The sequence below is a fragment of the Zootoca vivipara genome, chromosome 14, assembly GCF_963506605.1.
Source record: "Zootoca vivipara chromosome 14, rZooViv1.1, whole genome shotgun sequence".
Taxonomy (NCBI): Eukaryota; Metazoa; Chordata; class Lepidosauria; order Squamata; family Lacertidae; genus Zootoca; species Zootoca vivipara.
The window spans coordinates 53,999,594-54,024,212 of NC_083289.1; the positions used below are offsets into that span (position 1 = coordinate 53,999,594).

The 24,619-nt window shown below is 56.0% G+C and overlaps 1 protein-coding gene across 5 annotated transcripts; it reads right to left on the bottom strand.

Moving 5' to 3' along the window:
• Window positions 1-262: 262 nt before the first annotated feature.
• RHBDF1 (rhomboid 5 homolog 1) lies at window positions 263-20,349 on the bottom strand. 5 transcript variants are annotated; one of them, XM_035130537.2, is made up of 19 exons: window positions 20,051-20,349; window positions 12,469-12,598; window positions 10,962-11,092; window positions 10,209-10,310; window positions 9,307-9,520; window positions 8,843-9,049; window positions 7,588-7,710; window positions 7,317-7,486; window positions 5,786-6,043; window positions 5,414-5,525; window positions 5,109-5,183; window positions 4,118-4,279; window positions 3,859-3,959; window positions 3,623-3,686; window positions 2,149-2,243; window positions 1,854-1,929; window positions 1,669-1,769; window positions 1,400-1,553; window positions 263-959 (listed from the first exon to the last, which is right to left on the bottom strand). In XM_035130537.2, the coding sequence occupies exons 2-19, from the start codon at window positions 12,583-12,585 to the stop codon at window positions 540-542; spliced, it is 2,682 nt and encodes an 893-aa protein (XP_034986428.1). In that variant the 5' UTR covers window positions 12,586-12,598; window positions 20,051-20,349; the 3' UTR covers window positions 263-539. The 5 variants fall into 5 exon arrangements, with proteins under 5 accessions (XP_034986428.1, XP_034986429.1, XP_060138625.1 ...); XM_035130538.2 differs by lacking the exon at window positions 20,051-20,349 and adding an exon at window positions 19,349-19,757; XM_060282642.1 differs by lacking the exon at window positions 20,051-20,349 and adding an exon at window positions 16,909-17,430.
• Between the last annotated feature and the right edge of the window lie 4,270 nt (window positions 20,350-24,619).

Here is a 24,619-nt window from a genome sequence, read left to right on the forward strand (position 1 = left end):
AAGGTTGTCCTCTCCTCTGGCCGCAGCTCTGCAGCCCCCAACTTGACCCCCCCTCCCTACACAGAAGGATTCATCCCAGCAGAGGGCATCTAGGGCCTCTCTCAGTATCAGGGCGCTCCTTCATTTTGAGGGTCCTGACATCTCTATCCAGGGGTAGCTTTTTGCTTTTCTGGTGTTAGAATCTGGGTTTCTGGCACTGCGCGAAGGACACACCCGTGGCCCCACCTTTCGCCATCGAGTGCAAATGAAACGCCCGAGGCCCTTTTGGAAATGTAGCTAAAACGCTACCTGTGTGTTTTAATCACCACCTGGGCAACAAGTAACAAATCCCGTTAAAAAGGCCATTTTGAAAGGGAGCGTCATAAAAACAGGGCAGCGGGGAAAAATGAGTTCCGTAAAACAAGGCACAGCGAGAGGGTTCCGGTGGCAGCAGGCGAGTCTCCGTTCCTCTGGGCTAAGGCAGCTCGGGTGCAAGAAGAAGCAAGAGTTTAAATTAAGTGCGCTGGGGAGTTGGAGAGGGAGGGGGTCCATCCCCCCGCTCAGTGGAGCTGCGCATCCAGGTCGTACTTCTCGCAGAACTTGTCCGTGAAAGGGATGCAGGTGAGGAACTCGCACCACTCGCAACGGATGGGGTAGAAGTAGAAGAGGACCACCAGTCCCGACAGGAGCCCCGCAAAGACCAGCTGGAAGACGATGATCTGGCAGCGCTTGCGGTACAGGTCAAACTTGCCAAAGCTGATGTAGGGCAGGAAGGCGAAGGAGAGGAAGAGGCCGCTGACGAAGCCGCCGACGTGCGCAAAGTTGTCGATCCAGGGCAGGAGGCCAAAGGCGAAGAGGAAGAGCACCACGGCCAGCAGCTTGAAGAAGGCCCTCCAGGGACGCGCCAGGATCTGCCAGCTCTGGAAGAGCTCCACAAAGAGGCAGGCCAGGATGCCAAACTGGGAGCCCGCAGGGCCCACCTGAGAGAGAGAGAAGAGGGAGGCAGGCAGGCAGAGTTCCCCGTTAGGCCTGCCTCTGGAGAAACACCTGCTCAGGGATGGCCTTGGGGGTGTGTGGAGGGGAGGCAGCTGAGAAAGGGCTTCCCTACAAAAGTAGAGCAAGGAGGGGCCCCCACTTCCAGGCCAGAAAAGGGGGCCTCCAGAGCCGGGAGCAGGAGGCAAAAGCCTGACAAAGGGAGATGGAAGAGGAAGGAGCAGCCTGGGGTTTGGGGGGGGGGGACCAGGGAGCTGCCTTGGCCAGAGTCAGGCTATGGGCCCATCAGGCTCCGTCCTGCTCCGCCAGGGTCTCTGTCAGGAAAGCTCCTCCGAGGCCGAGCCTGGGCCATGTCCCTGCCCAGGAGGTGCCCTAGCCCTGGGTCCAAAGGAAAGGGCTCCGTTGCCCCTGGCCGCCCCAGACCCACCTCAGCTCTGTAGGGCAGGAAGATGGCACTGGCCAGGTTGCCCGTGATGCCGCTCAGCAGGTAGATGATGGAGATTCGGTGCCAGCCAGCCAGCTTCTCCAGGTCTCGCAGGATGGTCATCTGGAAGCACACGGACACCAAGCAGTGCAGGATCCTGCTGGGCAGGGGAGAGAGAGGCCAGTTGGATGGGGGGGGGAGAGAGAACAACCCTCCCTACCCCCCACCCGCCTTGCTGGCGTGTCCTGGTGGGAGCCCAGGGCCAGCCTTACCCTGCGTGGAGGAACAGTGAGAGCCACAGGCGGTACACCTGGTCTGGGACCTCTGGGTTGAGGAAGGGCAGGAGACCGCAGACATCATCCATGCAGTGCACCTGGGGGAGGGGGAGAGCACACCTGGGCTTAGCACTGCCCTGCAAGGAAGGCACCGGATTTGGCCGTCGGGGAGAGGGCGTTACCTGGGAGCAGAGGGTGGCCTCCTCGTGGAAGTAGCCGTGCATGAAGGTGCAGTATTCTCGAGATGTGATCTCACACCTGGGAGGAAAGAGGGCAGAGAGCTGGGAAGTTAAGGGGGGCGGCAGAAGGGCAGAGAAGGGGAGCCGCCTCCCGCTGACCCCAAGCACTGCTGAAGAACCCATACGGTCCAAGCTGATCCCTTGGGGGGGGTGGCTGTCCATCCCCCCCCCTTCCCGGAGTGGCCAGCGGGGAGCCTGCAACCTAGCGCTGCCCCGCCTCCCCCAGGCCTCCCCCTACCTTCCCTTGGTGCCAATGCAGCAGGGGCGCCCCGTGATGGCGCAGTCCATGTGAGGGTGGTTCGTGTAGTTGCCAGCGCTGTTCTTGGTGCAGATCTGGAAGGAGAGGGGGGCAGTGGGTGGGGGCCTCCCTCCTCGGAACACGTCCCGGCTGGAGGGGCTTCCTGCCACCACCACCCCCCCATCTCTGCAGGTCCCAGAGGCGAAGGGAAAGGCGCACGTACCCCCAACACACACACACCTCTCTGCCGGAGTCCCCAGAAAAAGAGCAGCTGCTGGGCAGTTGGGGGGGCAAGGAAGTCTGTCCCTCGCCTAAGGGGCTTCCAGCAAGAGCCAGCAAGAAAGGCCAGAGCGGCCCACCATTCCTGAGTCATCGTATTATTATTATTATTATTATTATTATTATTATTATTATTATTATTATTATTATTTGTTGGTTGCTTTAACCTACCTAAGGCAACCCGCAGATATTTCCTGCCAGTCCTTGAAATGCCCAGCTGAGGAACAGGGCAGGACCAGGTCAGAAAGGGCCAGGAGGTCCCCATGAAAAAGTTTTAAAAGGGAGATCACAAGTTCTAGAAGCTGAGCTGCTTCCTGCCGCTTGTTCCTCTCCCAGCACCAGGGATCCAAGGCGGGGTCTTGGATGAAGCTGAGCCACCTTCCTCATTCCTTGTCAGCAAACCTGGCTTGGTTTCCTTGGGTTTCCTTTGCAATCTGTTTTGATCTTCTCCTGCTCCTGATTTCTTCCTAATGAAATTCCTTCGTTTGGCAGCTGTCATGTTTGCGATTTTCAACCCCAGGGCTTTAGGATCCCCAGAGGCTGGGCCTTCAGGCTCCTGGGAGTTTAGGATCAAACTCCTAAGAGTTGCTGGGGACCAGCGCACTCTTCCTACGTCCAGGATAGACTCTGAGACAGAGTGTATACCCAGTAGACCGGAAGGAGCATCTCCACTCCCATCGTTCAGCCTGGACACTCAGGTCCAGTTCCAAGGGCCTTCTCTGTGGTGGCGCCCGCCCTGTGGAATGCCCTCCCTTCAGATGTCAAGGAAATAAACAACTATCTGATGTTTAGAAGACATCTGAAGGCAGTCCTGTTTAAGGAAGTTTTGAATGTTTGGTGTTTTATTCCGTTTTTAATGTTCTGTTGAGAGTGGCTGGGGAAACCCAGCCAGATGGGCAGAGTGCAAATAATAAATTATTGCTATTGCTATTATAGTGAGCTGCCTCTGCACTCCAGGGAAACCCCCAAAGAACTTTTAGAAATTAGTCTTCCCTCCCATCTGGGGCTGCAGAGTTAAGTGGGGGGGGGGCAGCAGTCTTACAGAGAGCGAAACCCACGGGCAGCTCTATGGGGCTGCTGTGCTGCAGTTGCTCAACGAAGGGAGCGTGAGGGGCTCCTTTGGCCTCCCCCCACTCTGTCGCAAGTGCAATGCCCCCCCCACTCATATTAGTCCCCAAATCGCCAGCAGGCTTACCGGCCACTTGGTGATGTCATCTGGCCACTCGTGGGGGTCCATGGAGGCTGGCTGTTCACAGACCCTGCGCAGGAAAGAGATCAGCAGTGCTTGGGGGGGGGGCAGAGGTTGAACCCTGATTCCCTCACCTCCTCTGCTGTTCCTTTTAGCATCCCTGGGGAGGTTCAGGCCGTCAGCGCAGCGGGAGAGGGACGGGGCCGCTGGCTAGGCCTCCCAGCACCCATCGACCGACCTACCTGGGGTCTTGGTGACAGACCGAGCCAAACTGCCGCTTTTCTCCTGCCAGCAGGGGGGCGCTGGGGTGCCCCGGCCATTTCACCCACACGGCCAGGGTGGACTGCAAGGGAGAGCGAGGGGGGTGAGAGGAGGAGGGGGAGGAGGGCCTCCCTTTGCAGGGAGCGGAGGGGCCCTGGCACCCAGGAGCAGGTGCCAGGCAGTGGGGCAGAGAGGGGCCCCCCCCGCCCAGTCTGGGTGCCCAGGCCAGCGGTGGCTCACCGAGCACTCCTCTGCAGACGTCTGCACACAGCCCGACTTGTCGTTGCGCACGCAGCAGGCCGAGTGCTTCTCCTTCTGGCGGGCGGCGCGGATGAAGCTGTGCACCTGCTGGTCCTGGCGCATGCAAGGGGCAAACTTTGCACCCAGGTGGATGAGGGCTTCCTGGGGGGGGGGGGACAGCCGCATTGTTACTCTGGATCGCGGCTTATCAAGCTTGCAGGCCGCCCTTCATCCAGAGACCCCAGGGCAGCTGACAGCATAGACCAGGCATCCCCAAACTGTGGCCCTCCAGATGTTTTGGCCTACAACTCCCATGATCCCTAGCTAACAGGACCAGTGGCCGGGAAGATGGGAATTGTAGTCCAAAACACCTGGAGTGCCAATGTTTGGGGATGCCTGGCATAGAAGGCAGAGAGCTCAGTCAGGAGAGAGCGGAGCTCTTATAATATCAGAGTCGTGGGTTTGATCCCTAGGCTGAGCAAAAGGTCCCTGCCTTGCAAGGGGGTGGACTAGAGGACCCTGGGGTCCCGTCCGACTCTACAATTCCATGAAATTCTATAAGTAAGAGTAAAAGAGGGGGAAATACAAGAACACTAACGTACACACAATCTGCTTTAAAAGGCCGTAATGGGTTAACTAGGAGATGATATATAACAAAATGAGAAAATGTTTAAAAATAACCTTTGTTTAAAAAAACCAGAAGATTTTCTATTAGGAGTTATAGGTACCGAGAATCCAGAGGAGCAGAAAATATTATTATGGATATGTAATTGGTTTTGTTTTAAAATGATATTTGTAAAATCAAATATTTATTTTAAAAAACAACAGGCAAAGGCCTAGGAGAAGTGCATCGTTTTCGCCTGGCAGCTGATGGTGTGCAAGGAAGGCACCAGGTGAGCCCCCCCCCTGGCTGGGGAGAGCACCCCACAAGCAAGGAGCCACCACAGAGAAGGCCAGCAGCCTCAGAGCCACACCAGCCTGGGCCACTCACCGAACTGGGGCCGATCCAGAAGTTCTCCTGCTGCATATACTTCACGTTCTCGTAGACCCCGCGGTTTCTCAAGACCTGCCAAAAAGGAAGGGAGAGTTGGGGGGGGCAAAGGGGCCCTGCAGATGAACAACCCCCCTTCACCCCACAGGGCAAAGGAGCAGAAGCCTGGCAGGGAGGCAGGTGCCTCTTTGCTCGGGGGGGGGGGGGGAGATAGTCCAGGAAGGGGAAGGGGCCACAGAGGCAATTGGGTGGGTGGGCTGCTGCTGCTCCCCAGCTCCCCAATGGCCACGTTGCCTGCCACTCACCGAATCCACCGTCTCGTGCTGTGAAAACCCCACGGGGGCAATTCCGTAGATGGAGACGGCCAGGATGGTGATGAGCGAATGGACAAAGGTGAGCCAGTAGGTGAAGAAGGGCCTGCAGTGGGGAGAGGGGTCAGGCTTCACAGGGAGAGATCCCAACTCGACATCAGGAAGAACTTCCCAAGACTAGGAGCTGCTCGATGGCAGAACAAACTCCCTCCGCGGGAAGGAATCTCCTTGGAGATTCTTAAGCGGAGGCTGGGCGGCCGTCTGTCAGCCATGCTTTAGCTGAGATTCCGGCATTGCTCAGGGTTGGACTAGATGGCCCCTGGGGGTCCCTTCCAACTCAAAGCCCCCACCCGCTTTGCCACCCACCGGTGGTCATCCATGTCCTCGATCTGCTGCTTGACGAAGCTGTCGATCCGCCTGCGATACGTCCGGTTGGTCAGCCGGCCCACCATGCCCAGCCCGTAGGGGCGCTTCTCCTTGGCAAAGAGCTTCCGGACGGGAACCCGGATGCGCTGCCCACGCCGCTGGAGGCCCAGGCTCACCACCTCCTGCCGCAGGCGAACCTTGGGTTGCTGCCCCACCTGTGCCCCCTCCTTCTGCTTCCGCCAGCCGCGCTCCAGGGGGCTGCAGGACGGGAGGGGGGAGAGAGAGAGGCACTCAGCAACGGCCATGGAATGGGACCCCCAGCTGGTCAGGGGCAGGGAAGGAGCCATCGCTCCGTGGGGCAGGGCAGGGCAGGGTCCTTTCTGCTTGCAGGGCCCAAACCCCTCCAGCCCCTGCCGCAGAGCTCGCTTCCTGCTCAGCCGGTGATTCTCGACACTCTTTTGAAAAGATGGCCCTTGGCTTTGGGGGTGACCTTTGCAATCACCCAAGGGGCCTAATTCTAGAGGTGAGGATGATTATATTTTCTGTTCAGCAATTTAACATCCTTAAGATAGCAATGACTTCCCTTCTTCTCTTTCCATGTTTCATTTGACATATCATAAATCCCAGCATATTTTACAAAAACTAAACCAGGCATCCCCAAACTTTGGCCCTCCAGATGTTTTGGACTACAATTCCCACCTTCCCCGACCACTGGTCCTGTTAGCTAGGGATCATGAGAGTTGTAGGCCAAAACATCTGGAGGGCCGCAGCTTGGGGATGCCTGAACTAAACCATTCAGTATTCCATTATTACATCCATCTAAACTTATTTACACTGTTGACTTTATCTTAATGCTGCCAACGTTTTCAGGTGTACACAATTTCCCCCCTTCTAGTCAATAAATGTTTTCCAATCTTCTCTAAATGCATGTTCCTCTTGTTCTCTTACGTAATTCTAGAGATCAAACCCTTAAGGGGTTTCGTGGCTGATCAAAAGTGCGGAGGAGCCCTTTTTTTACAACTGGAAGCCCAGCAGACCGTGTCCCTGACCCTCTGCTGGTGGCGATTTGCAGGATGACCCGCTGACTCGAGAGGGGAAGCGCCTGAGCTTGTCCCATGGCGGCCAGTGGCCGTCCCAGGGAGCCCCATTCAAGTGCAAGCAGTGGGAGGCAGCAGGCAGGGAAGCTCGCTGAGGGGCAAGCACCACACGAGAGGGGAAGCGCCTGAGCTTGTCCCATGGCGGCCAGCGGCCGTCCCAGGGAGCCCCATTCAAGTGCAAGCAGTGGGAGGCAGCAGGCAGGGTAGCTCGCTGTGGGGCAAGCACCACACGGGGTCTTGCAAAAGGCGGGCCAAGCTGCAGTCTTGCCTTGTGGCGCCCAGTGGCCCAGAGAGGCTTGGAAGCCTTGCCAGCCAGAGAGAACAGACAAAGCATTGGGTAGCGTGCAGCTGGGGGGTGGGGTCTGGCCAGCAAGCAGCACACCCCCAGCCCCATTCCCTCTCTGGCCCCCCAGGGAGCCCCCCAGAGGACTCACAGCATCAGGTGACTCCTCTCCAGCTCGGTTCTGTCCAGTGCCCCCCCAGTGAGGCCGGGTTCTGGCTGCGGCTGGGGCAGCTTCGCTTCGGGGTCCTTGATGGCGCTTTCCGAGGGCGACTCAAAGACATCGTCGGGGTACGTGGAGAGCTCTTCGTGCAGAACCCCTTCCTGGGAAGGAGAGGGGGGCGCTCAGCCGCAGAAGCCAGGCCAACGCCGGCCAGGCTCTGCCTCCTCTGCCACCCCCAGTGCCAGCTCCGGCCCTTCCCTACCCGAGCAAAGAAGGAGGTGTCCAGCTCCTCTGGGAAGTCTCCCGTGTCTTCCTCCAGGAAGCTGGCCGGGGTGAAGCTGCGTTGCTGAGCCTGGTGCAAGTGGCTGTCCCGCACGGACCGGCCCTGCCAGGGAGGAGAGATGGCAGAAGCTGTTGCGCAAATCCAGGCTGAAACAGCATTAGGAATGTATACTGTGCCCAGTTCTGGTCGCCACAGCTCAGAAAGTGTGGGAATGTTCAGGGTGGCAGGAGAAGATTTATTGTTTATTAATATCCTTCCTAACTTGCACCAGCAAGTTTCCTTATGTAGCAGAGTTTACATTCCCCTTTTTAGATAACAATAATAATAATAATAATAATAATAATAATAATAAATAAAAAAAATTTTATTTATACCCCGCCCTCCCCAGTCAAAAAACGGGCTCAGGGCGGCTCACACCAACAAAACCACAATAAAACATAAAAACAATTAAAATACAGATTAAAATACAGTATTACAATTTAAAATGCAGCCTCATTTCAAGTAGTCCATAAATCCAGGCCATGAGGGAGGAAAACACAGGGGTCAGGCTAAGTCCAACCCAAAGGCCAGGCGGAACAGCTCTGTCTTGCAGGCCCTGCGGAAAGATGACAAATCCCGCAGGGCCCTGGTCTCCTGGGAAAGAGCGTTCCACCAAGTTGGGGCCAATACTAAAAAGGCCCTGGCCCTAGTAGAGGCCAATCTAGCCACCTTATGGCTTGGGTTCTCCAGAGTATTGTTGTTTGTGGACCTTAAGGTCCTCCGCGGGGCATAGCAGATAGCTGGTTGCAGGCTCATGTAAGCCTCTCACTATTCTACAATTCAGTCTGTCTCAGATTGAATTGCATGTTCCTGGTAAGTTCCCTTGAATCCCTCTTAGAAGAATGAAGACACGACAATCTTATTTAAAGTCAATCAAAGAAGTTTACTCACATCAGTTCACAGTTGGATCCCTGAAGGCAGACTTAGTTACAAATATGTACATGTGGATCTACCCCATATGGGGGAATAATCCCAGTGCTTCTGCTAGCTAAAAAGCTGGTCGAACAAAGAAGGAAGTGAAAAAAGGGAAAGGGTGCTGCGTGACTCGTCCTTTTGTTACCTGGGCAGGTAAGGTCATGCCCACCTCTAGTCACATGCAAGGAAGGAGGCTCCAGGCCAGGAATGAGTGCTTGAAGGCAAGCAGGAATTCCTTGCCCAGTGAATGCCCCCCCCTCTGCCAACCCCCCTGCCTTACCTTCACCAAGGCTGCCGCAGCTCGGAAGCTCATTTTGGCCACCGACTCCCTCTTCCTCCGCCGCGGCCACCGGTTGAAACCTGACCGGGAGCTGGTGAAGGAGCAGAGCGACATGGCCCCCGGCGTAGCTGGCGTGTGGGGCATGCTGCAGCCGTCACTGTCCTCAGCCATCCGGAAGGCCCGTCCCCGGGCCAGGGGGTCGATGATCTGCCGGTGCCAAGGAGGAAGGGGCCCGTTAGCCAGGGAGAGCCCTCGCCGCAGGCCGCCCTGGAACCCCCCCCTCACTCGTTTGTCCCCCCATGCCCCTGGCACAAGACCAGGGGTGCCCTGGGATGGTGGGAAGAGTCAGCCCCTGCCCCAATACACCCTTTCCCCAGCGCCCAAGGGTCCCGCGGGCGCAGGGCATCTCCTGACCCACACCCAGCAGCCCCCTCACCCCACAACAGGGCCCCATGCCTGCTCACCCTCTGCATGCCCAGCTGGGAAGGCGGCACATAGAGCGGAGGCGGCGTCTCGGCGCTGGCCAGGGAGATGTTGTCCTGGCTGGGGAGGTCCATTTCTCGGATGACCTGGGGCTTCAGCTTCCCGTAGCGCAGGCTGCAGTGGCGAAGGCTCTTCCGCTGCCACTTCTGCGTGGCGTCACTCTCCTTGCTGACGCCAAACCAGTCGGCCGTGCCCCTGAGAAGGAGGAAGCAGCCAAACTCAGGGGGCCCAAACAGAATGGTTCCCGGTGGGGGCTAGCCCTTTTGCTGCTGCTATTAGTGCGTCTGTCACAGGATGGCCTCTGGGGGGGACGGGACCCCACATTAGTAGAGGTTATTCACAACAGGCAGGCAGGGACAAGAGTTTAGGCTGCGGGCAGACGCCACAGCGCTGCGCTGCTCATCTGAGCTGGATGGGGCGCTGTGGGAGCTGCGGCCGCACAGCCTTCCCTATCCCGGCCCATCCTTGCAGGGTCGGGGGGGGGCACAGAGAGAAAGGGAGAGCCACAAGGGTCCCATCGCAAGGCCAGAGACCACTCTGCAGGGAGAGCGCCAAGACAGGCAGGACGGAGAGCCGAGCCCGTTTGTGGCTTCGCCTCGGTCCAAGCCGGACGATCCAAGACCGGGTTGGAAAGGCAAGTGGGTGGCAGGCTGTTCTCCTGCAGGCAAGCAATGGGGCCATGCCAGGTTTGGGGTGGGCAGGTGTGTGCATGTGGGGGGGAGGGAAGGAGAGGAATAACCAATGGCCACCTGTTGGTTGTGAGGTGGGGAGAGGCATGGGGCAGGAGGAGCAGCCATTGCTCCTGGGGACCCGGATGCACATCACACACATGCACTGGGGCGGGGGGGGGCAGGTGAGGGGGTCACACCAGCACTGCAGGTACCTGAAGACCGTTTTGGGCAGAGACTGGTGCCTCCTTGGGGCCCTCCTGCCCACCTGGCGCCCCTGAACGGGCAAAGTCTGAGTCATCTCAAAGCGGACCTGCCTGTTGCAAAGGAGAGAGAGCTGAGGGGGCGCCGGCAGTGGGGGGGTAGGCGGCGGCCTGGCAGCGCCCACGGGGACCCTGGCAGGGGCTCCCTACCCAACACCCTTCCAAGACTGGAGGGGTGGGGAAAGAGAGTCCTTCCACGAGTCTTTGCCAACCTGCTGCCCTCCTGAGGTTTGGGGGGGAGCTCTGCCCCCATTAGCCTAGTGCCCCACAGCTGCACTGGCCCAGGGGGCTGATGAGAGTTGGCATCCCAACCGTCTGCAGGGCACCAGATTGGCAAAGGCAAAAGACCCAGGTGAGGAGGAGAAAGGAGCCGGCGAGGAGGATCTAACCCAGAAGAGTTTAGCCTGGAGGAGTCACACGGAAGATGGAAGTTTTCTCCTGCTTCAGAGGGCAGGACTTGAACCCACAGCTTCAAGTTACAAGAAAGGAGATTCCGACTCAACATCAGGAAGAACTTTCTGCCTGTGAGAGCTGTTTGACAGTGGGAGAGACTTCTTCCCTCTCTCCTTTCTTGGAGGATTTTGAGCAGAGGCTGGATGGCCATCTGCCACGGATGCTATAGTTGAGGTTCCTGCATTGCAGGGGGTTGGACTAGATGACCCTCAGAGTCCCCCCCCCAATCATGCTCCGATTCTGCGATCTTACCTCCGGATGGTCTGGGTGATGGAGGTGTGTCGCTGGAGGACGGGGCGCCGCAGGTCGCCGAAGGGGGAGGGGAAGCGGGTGTGTTCGGTGGGCATGCTGACGCTGCGGAGGAAGGCCCGGTGCTTGGGGGGCTGCCGAGGGGAAACAAAAGGGGTTGGAGCAAAACTGGGGGGGCGGAAACGCGCCCAGAGAACGAGGCACTGACTGCAAGACTGCTGGCTGCCAGAGGTCTCAGGCATGGGAATCCCCCAACCCCTTATGGGTGGGGCACCCAATCCTATGACCCTCTTCCCTTCCCCGCCTCACTTGGGAGTGTGGCCTAGTGGTTAGAGCACGGGACTATGGCCAGAGAGACCTGGGCTCAGGGGTCCCCCACTCGGCCACGAAGCGCACAGGGTGCGACTATCAGGGTTGTTGTGAGGATAAAATGGGGGGGGGACCAGGGGCAGCACCCTGAACTCCCGGGAGGAAATAGCGGTGTGCAAATGTAACAAATACTGTCGGTTCTTTTTATCATATGTGGTAGTCCTGTGGCAAGGTTAAGGCTCACTGGGAAATGATATACAACAAAATGAAAAGGATGTGTCAGCAAACCTTTTTCAGCCACGGGGGGGGGGGGGGGGTGAACGAATTCCTATGCCCCACAAATAACCCAGAGATGCATTTTAAATAAAAGCACACATTCTACTCATGTAAAAACACGTTGATTCCCGGACTGTCCGCGGGCCGGATTTAGAAGGCGATTGGGCCGCATCCGGCCCACGGGCCTTCGGTTGCCTACTCCTGGCATGAAGGTTGCTGCTGCCGTTCTGGGCTGGCACAGCCTGCCAGTGTGAGCAGAAAGTGCTCCTTGGGGGCCTTCATCTGCCAGGCAGTTATAATAATAATAATAATAATAATAATAATAATAATAATAATAATAATATTTATACTTCGGTTGCCAACCCCTGGTTTAAAATAATGTTTTGTTAAAAAGCCAGAGGCTTTTCTCTTGAGAATTATAGGGACAGAACGACCTAAATTGTATAGAAACGTATTCATGTGTGCGACAACAGCACAAGAATGTTTCTTGGCCCAAAATGGAAAGAAGCGGAAGTCCCAGCAAAGGAAGAATGGATACAAAAACTTACGGAATATGCAGAAATGGCAAAACTTACTAGAAGAATAAGAAATCAAAATAACCAACTTTTTATAAAAGAATGGAAACGGTTTATTGGATGTTGACAGATAATAAATTGCAAACAGATAACAACACTGGCAGGATTGTTGCAATAACCTGCAGTTACATAGGAGTATATATTTAAAGAAGATGAAGAAATGAGTGAGTTAAGTTAATTTGGATATGCAGAAGGTATTAAAAATAAATTTAAGGAACCGCAGAAAGAGGGGGAAGGAAGTCAAGTTTTCAAATGTCAAAATGATTGTAAAATCAGTGAAATGTATATATATATATATGAGAAGTATAAATGGAATTTTTAAAAATGTAACAAATGATAAAAAGGACTACCTGTGCCATGGCTGGCTCCTCTGCCAACACCGTCGGGGCGGGAATGTCCAGCATCAGCCAGGGGGGCTTCTTCCTCTGCAAACTGCTGGTGCTGGCCCGGCCCCCCACCTCCGACATGGTCCTGTCAAGCCTAGGGAAGGGAAGAGGAGGGTCAGCAGTGGGTCTCCCAAGGCCTGGCTGGCAGCATCAAGAGGGCCTGCCAAGGGGGCTTCCTGTGGCCCCCCAAACATGATCTAGAATCCCAGCATTGCAGCGTGGGAAGGGAGCCTGAGGGTCTTTTTTTAAAAAAGTTTTTATTAAATTTTACAGTTTTATATTCATCACAATATAAAATCAGAGAAGTGGACACGGAGCAATGGATTCAAACTACAAGAAAGAAGATTCCACCTAAACATTAGGAAGAACTTCCTGACAGTAAGAGCTGTTCGGCAGTGGAATTTGCTGCCAAGGAGTGTGGTGGAGTCTCCTTCTTTGGAGGTCTTTAAGCAGAGGCTTGACAGCCATCTGTCAGGAATGCTTTGATGGTGTTTCCTGCTTGGCAGGGGGTTGGATTGGATGGCCCTTGTGGTCTCTTCCAGCTCTATGATTCTATGATTCTACAATCACCATTATCACATAAAAAGAAAAAAAGTATAATTCCCAATCTCCCTCCCCCCCCCATGACTTCCCTCCACTTTCTCTTCTGGTTCTTTAAATATTTGCTTCTTCTGCTTATCTGTTCTACCTGAATACTGTAATCTTTAAAGTAAATATTGTTATACTCGTCAGTTTTGTACCATAATTCTTTTCAAATTGTATTATTTACATTTTGTTATTTCCAGTTATCTTAATTTCTGCGTTTGTTTTGTTGATTGTGTTTACTCCAACCCTGCTAGTGAGTCCACTTCTTTACAAAGTTACTGTAAACACAACATAAACGGTTCCCAGTCTTTTAAAAAATCTCTCTTGTCCTTGCCTCCTAGGGAGGGCCATCCAGTCCAACCCCCTGCAATGCAGGAAGCACAGCTAAGGGGCCGTCCGAGGCAGCAAGGGCAACAGGGCCGGATCTCCAACGGTCCCCCTCAGCCCTAGCCATTGGTCCTGCTGGCTGCGCCTGGAGGGCAGCAGGATGGCGAAGGCCGGCCTGTCGTCTGGAGCAACCCCACCTTACAAGGCTGCCCTTCCACAGAGGGCAGAGGGGGGGTTAGGAGCCCAGCAAGGCAATGAAGGCCCCCCCCCCCACAACACACACAGGCCACATCCTGTCCACCATCCAAGCCCCTGCAGGCAGAAATAAGTGTAAAAAAAAATTTTTTAAGCCGCACCACCGATCCATCACCCTTCAGAAATTAGGAAATATTCCCTGAGGATAATACACCTCATTTGAGGTCACACAACCATCCCAAAGCTATCCTGGCTCCTCTGGGAAAACCTTTCCCAATACTGTAGTTCTTTTCACTTGCAAATCCTCCAAACCCTGTGAATAGATGAACTTCCTGGCAGGAAAAAACTAGCCTGGCAAGTATTTGTCAAAAGGAAAGGAGGCCTGTCAATAGAGCAGGAATAGGTAGGTGTAGGTCTGAGAAAGGGAGTCAAGAGCTCAGGTACAGTCATACCTGGGAAGCCGAGTGCCTTGGCTCCCAAACAAATCGGCTTCCGAACAATCGAAACCCGGAAGTGAGTGTTCCGGTTTTCAAATGATTTTCGGAAGGCGAACGTCCGGCGCGGCTTCTGATTGGCTGCAGGACGCTCCTGCAGCCAATCAGAAGCCGCACTCTGGTTTTCGAATGGTTCCGGGAGTCAAATGGGCTCCCGGAACGCGTTCTGTTCGAGTACCAAGGTACGGCTGTATCTACCAATCCTAAGGAACTGACCAGGTAAGGCAATCGGCCTCCTCAGGTCCCTTGACAGACAGGAGAGAAGCCACACTCTCGGGTGCCTGTTGTAGTTGCCTCTTCCTGAGACGCTTGTATTATGCTCTCAGGTGCTGCAGCTAATCATAGAATCATAATGGAATCATAGAGATGGAAGGGACCCCAAGGGTCATCTAGTCCAACCCCCCGCAATGCAGGAATCTCAGCTCAAGCATCCCTGACAGATGCTTCAGGTCCAGCCTCTCCCAGGAAGGAGAGACCACCACCTCCCTAGGGAGACCACCGTTCCACGGTCTGAACAGCTCTTACTGTCAAAAAGCTCTTCCTGACGATTAAATGTCTTTCAAAGCTGCTACACACCTTTCTTTGGGGTCCTCGCCTCCTTGCAAATGGCGGTGGGAGGGAGGGCTCTGTTTCAACAGAAAAACAAAGAACCCCCCCCCTTCCCGCATTACTTCTACAGCTTCCTGCTTCCACTCATTCTTCTCTTGGGGGAGGCTTTGAGCCCCTTGGGGAGTTGAGCTATAAAGGCCAACCTCAAATCTTCGTACAACAGAAGGAGCTCAGGAGCCCCTCCGGGGCTGACCCTGCGCAGGGTGGTGCTGAGCCTCTACCTTTCAACTTGCAAGGTTCCCCATACAAACACACACACACTGGGTTGCAATGTTGTGGGTCAGCTTTGGCTGGTCAGATTGCGGCCGGGAGAGGCAGCCCCCCCCTAGCCTTTGCAGCAACACCCAGATGGCAGAGGCTGCCCTTGGGACCGGCGTTCCCACACTGCCTCCTCGGCAACCAAGGCCAGCAGCCAAGTTCCCCCTCCAGGCCAGCTTCCTTGGTCCCACAGGGGCTGCTGCACATTCTGCCCTCCGCCTCTTCCTGCTGCCCCCAACAGACAACCAGGCCTGCAAGCTTCCTCTCCCGACTTCACCCAGGCCCCCCACACAGCCCCCCACCAGCAAAACGCCCAGAAAACGTGCAGTTGGAAGGGACCCCTCAGGGCCATGTAGCCCAACCCTGCAACACAGGAATGACAGCCAAGGGGTCTAACTCTGCAGGGAAAAGTTCCCTGTCTTTCCTCTGTTTGGAAAGTATTGATCGAAACCATAGTAACAAATGAATCACTGTATCTTTGAGGGAAAGAATAAGTACTGTATATCCATTTACATATACAGTATAGCCCTGTAACCTTAATTATATTCCATTGCTATTTTGTTATTGCTGTTTTCCTCTGCTTTTGTTTTTAATGCATGTAACCTTTTTATGTTTGCCTTTCCTCCCCCTCCCCTCTATTTAACTCACTGTAATACTCTCAGTAAAATATAAGGAAAAAAGAAGGGAGATTCCCACAAAACATTAGGAAGGCCTTTCTGGTGGTAGGAGCAGTTTAACAGGGAAAGGGGCTTTTCGGAAGAGGTCTGGGGGGGAGGGCATCTGCCCGGGATGCTTTAGCTGTGAGTCCTGAATTGACGGGGGTTGGACTAGATGACCCTTGGGGTCCCTTCCAGCTCTAGGATTCCATGATTCCATGACCTTTAAGGGAAGCCACCTCTGTCTCCCTCTCAGAGCAGATGCCCACAAGCCCTGGGCGGGAAGAGAAAGAGAGAGAGAGAGAGAGAGAGAGAGAGAGAGAGAGAGAGAGAGAGAGAGAGAGAGAGAGAGAGAGAAGGACATTCCTAAGAACCGGCAGCTCAGCTCCCGCCTCCCTCCAGGAACCAGAAAAGCCAGTTTAGGGCTCAGATCTGTCCCACAGGCCTTTCTGAGTTCTTCTCTGGGGACACCCCAGCGCAGACCAGGATGGCCAGAGCTTCACAAGAACCGCAGCAGACATTCTCTGCTCCCCAGACCCCAAATCTTTTCCCTTCTTGGCCCGAGAAGCTGCAAATCCGACCTGTCTCCCCCCCCCTTCAGCTGATCAACACACAGAGACACAGGTGGCACCTGAGCCATCAAGGGGCAGCCATGCCCCCTTGACCAGCCCCCTCTCCCCTCCTCCCTCCGTGGCAGCTCTGCCATGACCACAAAGCCCTTACACAAAGGGTGATGCTGATTTTCCAGTGGGCATCTCTCGGCTCACAAAGGCGCCATTCTCAAGAGCAGGGGGGAGGGAGGCAGCTACCCCCCACCACCTCCCACGCAGGGAGATGGCACAACCAGCCTGCCCCCCCCAGCCCAGCAGAGGGAAGGCAAAACACAGCTGAAACCACACACCCCCAGTCCCCAAACCTGCCTCCACCACCACGTACACACACACAAAGCAACATTTCCAGCAGGTGCGGGGGGGGCAAGCCAGGCCTCCTCCTGGCCCCCATCCCACTGCCACCTTCAGAAGGCCCTGTAAGACCCCTTGGAAAGCAGGTGACTCCAGCAGGCCCACAGAGCCCCCCCCCTCTGCCACAGAAGGCTGGCACCACCGCTGCAGAAAGAGAACTGGGACAGAGTCGGTTGAGGTCACAAGTTGGGGGACAGTGAAAGGTCGTCCTCTCCATCCCACCCCACAGCCCAGGTCGCAGCCAGGGGGGGGCACCAGGCCGCCAGGGCCACTAGGCCACGGCTCACCCACCACGCCAGGAGATAGGGCAGGACTCACCCCACGCAGCAGCCTCAAGCACAGCCCACCCAAGAAAAAGACCCGCTGCGTTTCAGCCTCCGGTTGCTGGCCTGGGACATTTTGCGTCCCTGTTGGAGAATCTGGCCTCTTTCCTGCCAGAGGAAGACCACAATACAAGGACAACAACAGGAAGGAAGGAAGCTTCCTGCTTGCCACGCCATCCGACTCGGGAGGGAGGCGTCCCCCGCTGGTTCTGCCGCAGCCACAAAGGGCAAAGGGAAGGGGACCCCTACCCAGCTCTGCTCACGCATGCAGCCCACCTAGGCCACCCACCTCCAGGCCTGGCCCAGTCATCACAGCACCAAAGCTGGCAGCCCCATGGAAGCTATTCCAGAAGGGGGGAAGGATCCGGTGCCAGCCAGTGGCGGATGCGAGCAGAAGCGTCCTGGGCCCTTCCTCCCTCCCAAGCACCCAGACTCTCCTCCGCCTCTCAAGCACCCAAGGGCCCTGGCCTGGGAGGGATCCACTTGGGGGGCCAGGCTCAGGAGCATGGGGCTTCAAGGGCCAAACTCCACTGGTGGCAGAAACCATCAAAAGGTGCGTCGACAGAACCTGAAATTGCCAAGCAATTCCAGAATTTGAACCGCTGTGGCAGTTTTCTTTTGCGGCGCGTAGGAAAGGAGACAAAAGTTGGGTGTGGAAGGAAGACCAGGGCAGAAGGGGAACCTGGTTTCTTTATCGGAGCAAGGGGGGGGTCCACCTTGCCCAGTATCCTGTTTCCCACAGTGCCCAGCAGGGTTCCCCAGGGGAAGGAGGGGCATGAGCGCAATGAATGCGTCTGAACAGGGACAGGAAGAGAACTGCCACTTCTTGAATGGCAAATCCAAGTTGATGCACTATGCCAAAATGGCAAAATTAACTGGGAAGACAAGGAATTTAAGAAACAATGGGAAATTTTTATAATTTATAAACAAAATCATTGTAAACAGGTCAGAACATTAGCAGGGTTTTAAATACACTTGTAAAGTAGCAGACCGTATAGATAACTTAGGAAGATGAAAAATTGGAAGAAGTACTACTGATACGCAGTTCAAAATAAAATTAAAAGGACCCATGGAAGGGATTGGGGGGGGAGAGTCAAGAGGTTCAGAGTAATCTCAATATTTGGATTTTGTACTCTTTTATGTTGTACGTTTATATTTTTGAAAAATCAATAAAAAAGATTATATTTTTAAAAAGAACTTCCACATCTTTAGAATTCCTTCTTCCCACCCTGCAAAAAAGCCTCTTTATTCTCTATTCTCTAAACACTGGTCATCCCTTGCAGAATTCTGCCCCACCTGCTGGGCTGCCCAGGCCCAAATCCTGCGCTTGGTCAGAGCTGCGCAGAAGCAGCCTGACTCGCTTGCCTTGCTTTGGCCCTGCTGAGGACGGAACCTGCCCCAAACTGGCAGCCAGGTTACTCCAGAGCAGGCTTTGCCCCATGGTGCCAGTCCCTGGCAAGGGAGTCCCGCCTGCCCCTCGGGACCCCGAACTTGGGAGGAGAGGAACCAGGGCACTCTCTCCTTCGCCCAGGGCTGTATTAAGCATATGCGGCGCCGGGGTGCAAAGATTTGCCCAGTGCCCCCCTCCCCCAGTTGCCCACTCCCAGGTGCGCAGGAGGGCGGAGCCGGCTGGCCGCCTCAGCGTCTCACTGGCTTGGTCACCCCCAAACTCACGGTGCAGAGCTGCCCGCAGCAGAAGAGCCCGCCGTGGCACTCCAACCATTGGGAGGGCTCTTCCCCGGACTCAACTCTCAGGCCCCAGACTCTCAGCCTAGCGCCCCTGAGAGCCCGGCGCCAGGTGCCCAGCACTCCTAGCGCCTATGGGCAAGACGGCCCTGCCTTTGCCAAAGGCCCAGAGGAGAAGGAAGCAGGAAAGCGTGGAAGGGGGACGAGGGAGGGACGTGCCTGACTGCAAGGACCATGCTGCCCAGAAATGCCCACCCAGCTGCCCACAGTTCAGAGGAGGAAGGAGTTTCTTCCGAGGTTTCAGACAGGGCAGCTCACAATTTGCATGTGGCATTTCATGCCAGGTCCCATGACAGGCGGTGTATCACAAGAGGCTGGAAAAACCACACCTCCGAAAGGCTGAGGAAGGACTCAGGGTCAGGCTGGGAGGAGGAATTCCCCTAATGATACTCCAGTCCAGGAATCCAGGGACACAGGTGGCATGGATGAGGCCCTGGAGGAAGGGGGGACCCCACCACCCCCACAAGCAGGAAGGGCTGCAAATCCTGCAGAGGACAAAATCATACTTTTAAGTGCAGACCTTCACTGGGGGAAATCACATCCCGCAGACACCCAAGTGGGAAATGTTAGGAGCAAGCATGCAAGGAGGAGGGATCGAGCTTGGAAGCCGCAGCAGGGGCGAAAAGGGTTCAGCAAGACAGAGCCCCCACCCCACCCACCCCCACCCAGCCAAACCCAGAGGGACTCACTCCGGAGGGAACAGGCGAGAGAGTCAGTCACGCCGGCGTTGCACAGCTGCAAACACGACACGCGGGCGGAGAGAAACTCCGCGCAAAAACGCTCAGGATGCAGACCAGCCATTGGGGGGGGGCGCATTACAGTACAGGAAAAGTCTCCCAACTCTCCCGGCGGATGCAGACAGAAGCTGCAGGCTGGGGAGGAAAGACCCCGCCCGGCCCCCCGCTTGCAGCTCGGGGGTTCAGGACGTGCCCAAACAAACGGGATATCAAAGGTACCCCTGGCTAGACAGGGGGGGGTTTCCTGACCCGCTAGCTTGCCCCCCCCCTTGCTAAAGGCATAGCTGCCAAGTTATCCCTTTTTTAAGGGATTTTCCCTTATGCTGAATAGGCTTCCTCGCGAGAAAAGGGAAAACTTGGCAGCTATGGCTAAAGGAGACCCTGGCCGGCTTGGGATCGGGCCCAAGAGGGGCACTGGCTCGGCGTCCAGGGGGGCATCGGCTTTGGGGGGGGGGCGTTTCGGGGCCCCGCTTCCCGCCGCCTGCCCTCGGGGAGTCCCCGGGAGGCCTCCCTCTCGACGCCGCCTCCTTCGGGGGCTCCGGCCCGACGGACCCCCGGGCCAAGCCGGAGCCCCCCCCCCCCGCCCGCCCGCCCGCGCGCGCAGGGCGACCCCGCGGAGAGCCCTCCCGATCCCCGCGCCGGGCGCCCGCTCACCGTGGCTCCGGGGAGCGAGTGGCGCTGGCCGGGCGGCCATGCAGCGAGGGGGCCGGCGTCGGCGCGGCCCGGCCTGGAGCGCGAAGGGCGGCCCGCCCGCCGGGCGACGGAGGCGGGCCGGGCGTGACTCAGGCCTCAGGAATGCGCCCTGGCCGGCCAGCGCCGCGGAGGCGGACCACGGACGACGGAGGGAGCCCTCCCCGGGAGCAGCCAGGAGGCCGCCTCCGCCGACCGGGCCGGGCCGGGCCGGGGAGCCCGCCGCGCGGAAGGCACGCAGCAGCAGCAGCAGCCGCAGCAGGCCGCCAAGGAAAGGAAAGGAAAGGAAAGGACGGGCAGCCGGAGCCGCCAGGACGCGCCGGGGCGGCGGCCCCCGACGGGCTGCTCTGGCGCCGGGGCGGGGCGGGACGGGAATCCCCGGCGCGGACGCGGCGCCTGCGCCTCGCGGGGAGGCTGCCGGAGGGTCGCTGCCCGTGCGCTCCCCTGGCCGCCCGAGGGAACCTGCCCATGATCGGCCCTAACCGACGGGGCCCCGGGACGGTTGGCCGTCGAACCAGCGGGGTTGGATCTGAACGGGAACCCCGGACTGTCGCTGAACTTAGCCGGGGGGACAGGGAGCCTCCGGCTCTCACCTTCCATACGCGTGAAAGTGGGTACGGTAAGAGCCCCCAGCGCAGTCACGTCGGACTTCAGAAGAGGAAGATGACTGGCCCCCCTCCCGGCGAGGGTTTGGGTTAAGATTAAGAAAGGGATCCGAAAGGCAGAGTCCAGGGGATCCAGTCTCTCCGCAATGCTTGGGAGGCGCTCAAAACCACCCCGTGAGAAGCTCAGAGAAAATGCAGAGACGCATCCCGAGAGGAACCGGGAGGGCCCCGAGGATGCCAGCGTGGTTAACCAGCGGAGTCAAAGACTTCCTTCAAGCAATCCAAATGTGGAAAATGAAAAAAAAGGGCATGTACACTTTTGGGGAAGAAATGCAAGCACATTAAGGGGTGCAAAAATGGGGGGGGGAGAAGGTTGGCGAAAACAAAGACCCAGGAGAAACAGAAAATCTTAGCTGCATGAGTAGCAGGAGTGTGGAGAGGCAGTTGGGCCCTTGGATGGCAAAGGGGTCAAAGGTGTGAGTGCCAAAAGAGAAGGAGGAGATTGCAGAAAAACCAGATTAATTCGTCGCATCTGCATTTGCAGCAGAAGATGGAAGGCGGACCCCAGGCTGTGCCCGAAATAAGTTCTGCAGAAAGGGAGTCTGAGGAACGGAGGCAACTGGTGGCGAGAGACAACATTCTAGGCCAGGCATCCCCAAACTGCGGCCCTCCAGATGTTCTGGCCTACAACTCCCATGATCCCTAGCTAACAGGACCAGTGGTCAGGGATGATGGGAATTGTAGTCCAAAACATCTGGAGGGCCGAAGTTTGGGGATGCCTGTTCTAGGCCTTATTGACAAAATAATCCTGCCTCACTGACGGGGGGGGGGCGTGTGCAGCCCAGCAGGCAAGAGCTCCATCTCCACCAGAGCTGTGGGGCAGGCAGGCTTCACAGGTGGCTGGGATGGCCCACCTGACAGGCATAGCATCATGGAAGTGCAGAGTTGCAAGAGACCCTGGGGGTCATTTGTCCAGCCGCCTGCAATGCAAGAATTAACCCTGAAATTAAGCGTCTCATGTTATCTCGCATTGTCATGAAACCGTGGGGCTGGTGAGCATGGCTTGGCAGGAACAGCCTTGTAGGCCAATTCAGACCCACTGGTTTGCCCCCCCCCCACGGCCTCCCATCAGAGTTCTTTGACAGCTTCAAAGGTATGTCGATGTGATCTGGTTGGCATATGGGGTACTGGGACTTTTCAGAAGCTTTCCACAATGTATGTCCCCCAAGATTCCTGGCTGAGCTTCGCAGTCACAGAGTAAGAGGAGAGATCCTCTTGTGGATCGGGAGCCGGTTAAGAAACGGGAAGCAGAAAGGAGGAAGAAGTGGAGGGAAGTCGGAAGACGAGTCTCCCAAGGATCTGTATTGAAGCCTCTGCTTTTTAACTTCTTCACAAATGACCCAGAGTTAGACATGAGCAGGGAGAGGGCCAAGTTTGCTGCTGGTGGTGCTAAATCGTTCAGGGTTGTTAAAACAAAAAGAGATTGCAAAGAGCTCCAAAAGGACCTCTTCAAACTGGGTGAATGGGCAGTAAAATTATTATTATTATTATTATTATTATTATTATTATTATTATTATTATTATCTATATACCGCCCTATACCTGGGGGTCTCAGGGTGATTCGCAGAATAAAATCAAGATATAAAACCACAAAATACCTAATAAAAATTAAAACAACAACCCAATAGCCCCCCCTCATTTTTTTAAGGGCATAGGATGTAAATCGGATCAACCAAAGGCCTGGTTAAAAAGGAACATTTTTGCCTGGAGCGTAAAGGTGTATAACGAGGGCACCAGGCAAACTTCCCTGGGGAGAGCATCCCACAGATGGGGAGCCACTGCAGAGAAGGCCCCGTTCTTGTGTTGCCACCCTCCGGACCTCTTGAGGAGGGGGCACATGAAGGAGGGCCTCAGAATATGATCTCAGGGTCCAGGTAGGTTCATATGGAAAGAGGCGGCCCTTGAGGTATTGCGGCTCATGTAGGCAACTCTAAAGTGATGCCTGTTGGAGCTGGAAATCTTAATTTCACATCCAAGCTCATGGGGTCCGAACTGGAGGAGACAGACCAGACCAGGAGTGAGACCTTGGGGTCCCAGCAGAGCGCCTGGGAAAGACGTCAACCTCGTCTGCAGCGGATCATTAGGAACGGAATGGATACGGCATCCCTGGGACGACACCCCCCCACACACCTTGGAGTGAAGGCCATGTTCTGCTCTGGCTGCCTCACCTCCAAGAGGATATTGCAGAGTTGGAAAGGGTTCAGAAAAGGGCAGCCAAAGTGATCCAGGGAAGGAGCAACAAAGAAAGGTTGCAGCACTCGGGGATTTTTAGCAGAGAGAAAAGGCGAGGAAGAGGAAATGTGGCCGAGCTGCGTGAAACTCGGCCTGGCGTGGGAAGGGCGGGTGGGGAAAAGCTCTTATCTCTCGCTCATAGCTAGAACTTGGGGGCACCAATGAAGCTGAGCGCTGGAAGATTCAGGACAGAGAAAAGGAAGCTGATGCTTCACACCACGCAGACTCCAGGGTTGCCATATTTCAAAAAGTTGGAATCCAAACACAAAAAGTTGTTGAGCTTTAATTTGCAAAATCCCCCCCCCAAAAAAATGTTAAGTTTTTGAGCTATTTTTAAGGAAATTTGCCAAAATCCAGTTCCCACATGGCTTGCCAGACGTCTGGATTTTTCTGGACATTTAAGCTCTTTCCGACAACCGTTTCCTGGCTGTTTCTGGGAAATTCATAGTCAAAATGTGGAACTTGCTCCTGCAGGAGGCAATGATAGCCACCAACCTGGATGGCTTTCAAAGAGGATTAGACAAGTTCCTATCAATGGTTACTAGCGGGGGGGGGGGCTGTTTTCTACCTCCATATCAGCCTCCCTGGGCTGCCCCCCTGCTCCAGCCACTGTGGTCCCAGCAGCCTCCTCCCTCCGGCAGAGCTTGCTCTCCCTGTTCCTGAACAGGCCAAGAGGGCAGCAACACCCTGACCCCCCTCCCTCTCCCCAGGGACAGGCCAAGGCTCTTTGGCTGCTTTGTCCACAGGAAGCTGGAAGCGGCTTCTGCTGAAGCCATCTGGGAGGGGGCTGGAGAGGGTGGGCCTTTGCCCGAGGTTGGTCTCCTCTGACCATGAATGGCGAGGAAGGAAAGGAGAGTGAATGGCCCTTTGTGACCAAGGCTGGCCCTGGCAGAGGCCCCGCGGGAAGCGCAAGAATGTCCCCATTGAGAGTGGCGTCAGCTGTCCTTTCAGCAAAGGACTTTCCCAGAGAGGCAGCAGGGTGAGGCCCTCCCTCCCTCCTTCCCAAGGCACCAGGGCTGCAGCTGCACCTGTTTCAGTAGGAGAGCCAGGCTGCCTTGCCCACCCATCAAGGGGCATCAGGATCAGGGCAGCGGTTTGGCCTTGGCAAAGGTGTGGCTGCACAGGAGCAGCTTCTGGGCTGCAGGGCTATGCCAGAGCAAGGGCGGGCATTTCCCTCGCTCCCCAGGGGTCTCCAGGGGTCAAGAGTCGAAATGCAGTTGGAGGCGGGCAGGGGATACCTGGTGCCAGGTAAGGTCCAAGTGGATCGTCATGGGTGATGGAACATGGAAGGAAACCAAAGCTGTAGTAAGTAGGTCACAGAATTCCCCACGGCAATCGGGGCCAGGTCCTGCCCTCAAGACAATCTGAAGTGCCCACACGAGTGTTTAAAGCCCTAAGCAACTTAGACTGCTTGGGTCCCTACCAGGGGTCAGCATACTTTTTCAGCAGGGGACCGGTCCACCGTCCCTCAGACCTTGTGGGGGGGGGGCGGACTATATTTTGGAAAAAATAATTAAAATGAACGAATTCCTGTGCCCCACAAATAACCCAGAGATGCATTTTAAATAAAAGGACACATTCAACTCATGTAAAAACACGCTGATTCCCAGACCGTCCACGGGCCAGATTGAGAAGG

What these genes read in the sequence shown, in the direction of transcription:
- RHBDF1 (XM_035130537.2), bottom strand. Translation starts at nt 12,585, where the DNA reads ATGTCGGAGGTGGGGGGCCGGGCCAGCACCAGCAGTTTGCAGAGGAAG. An exon ending in ATGACATCACCAAGTGGCCG is followed by an intron (nt 2,244 to 3,622) that starts GTAAGCCTGCTG and finishes CTCTCCTTCCAG; the next exon opens with ATCTGCACCAAGAACAGCGC. An exon ending in TGCATTGGCACCAAGGGAAG is followed by an intron (nt 1,930 to 2,148) that starts GTAGGGGGAGGC and finishes CTTTCCTCCCAG; the next exon opens with GTGTGAGATCACATCTCGAG.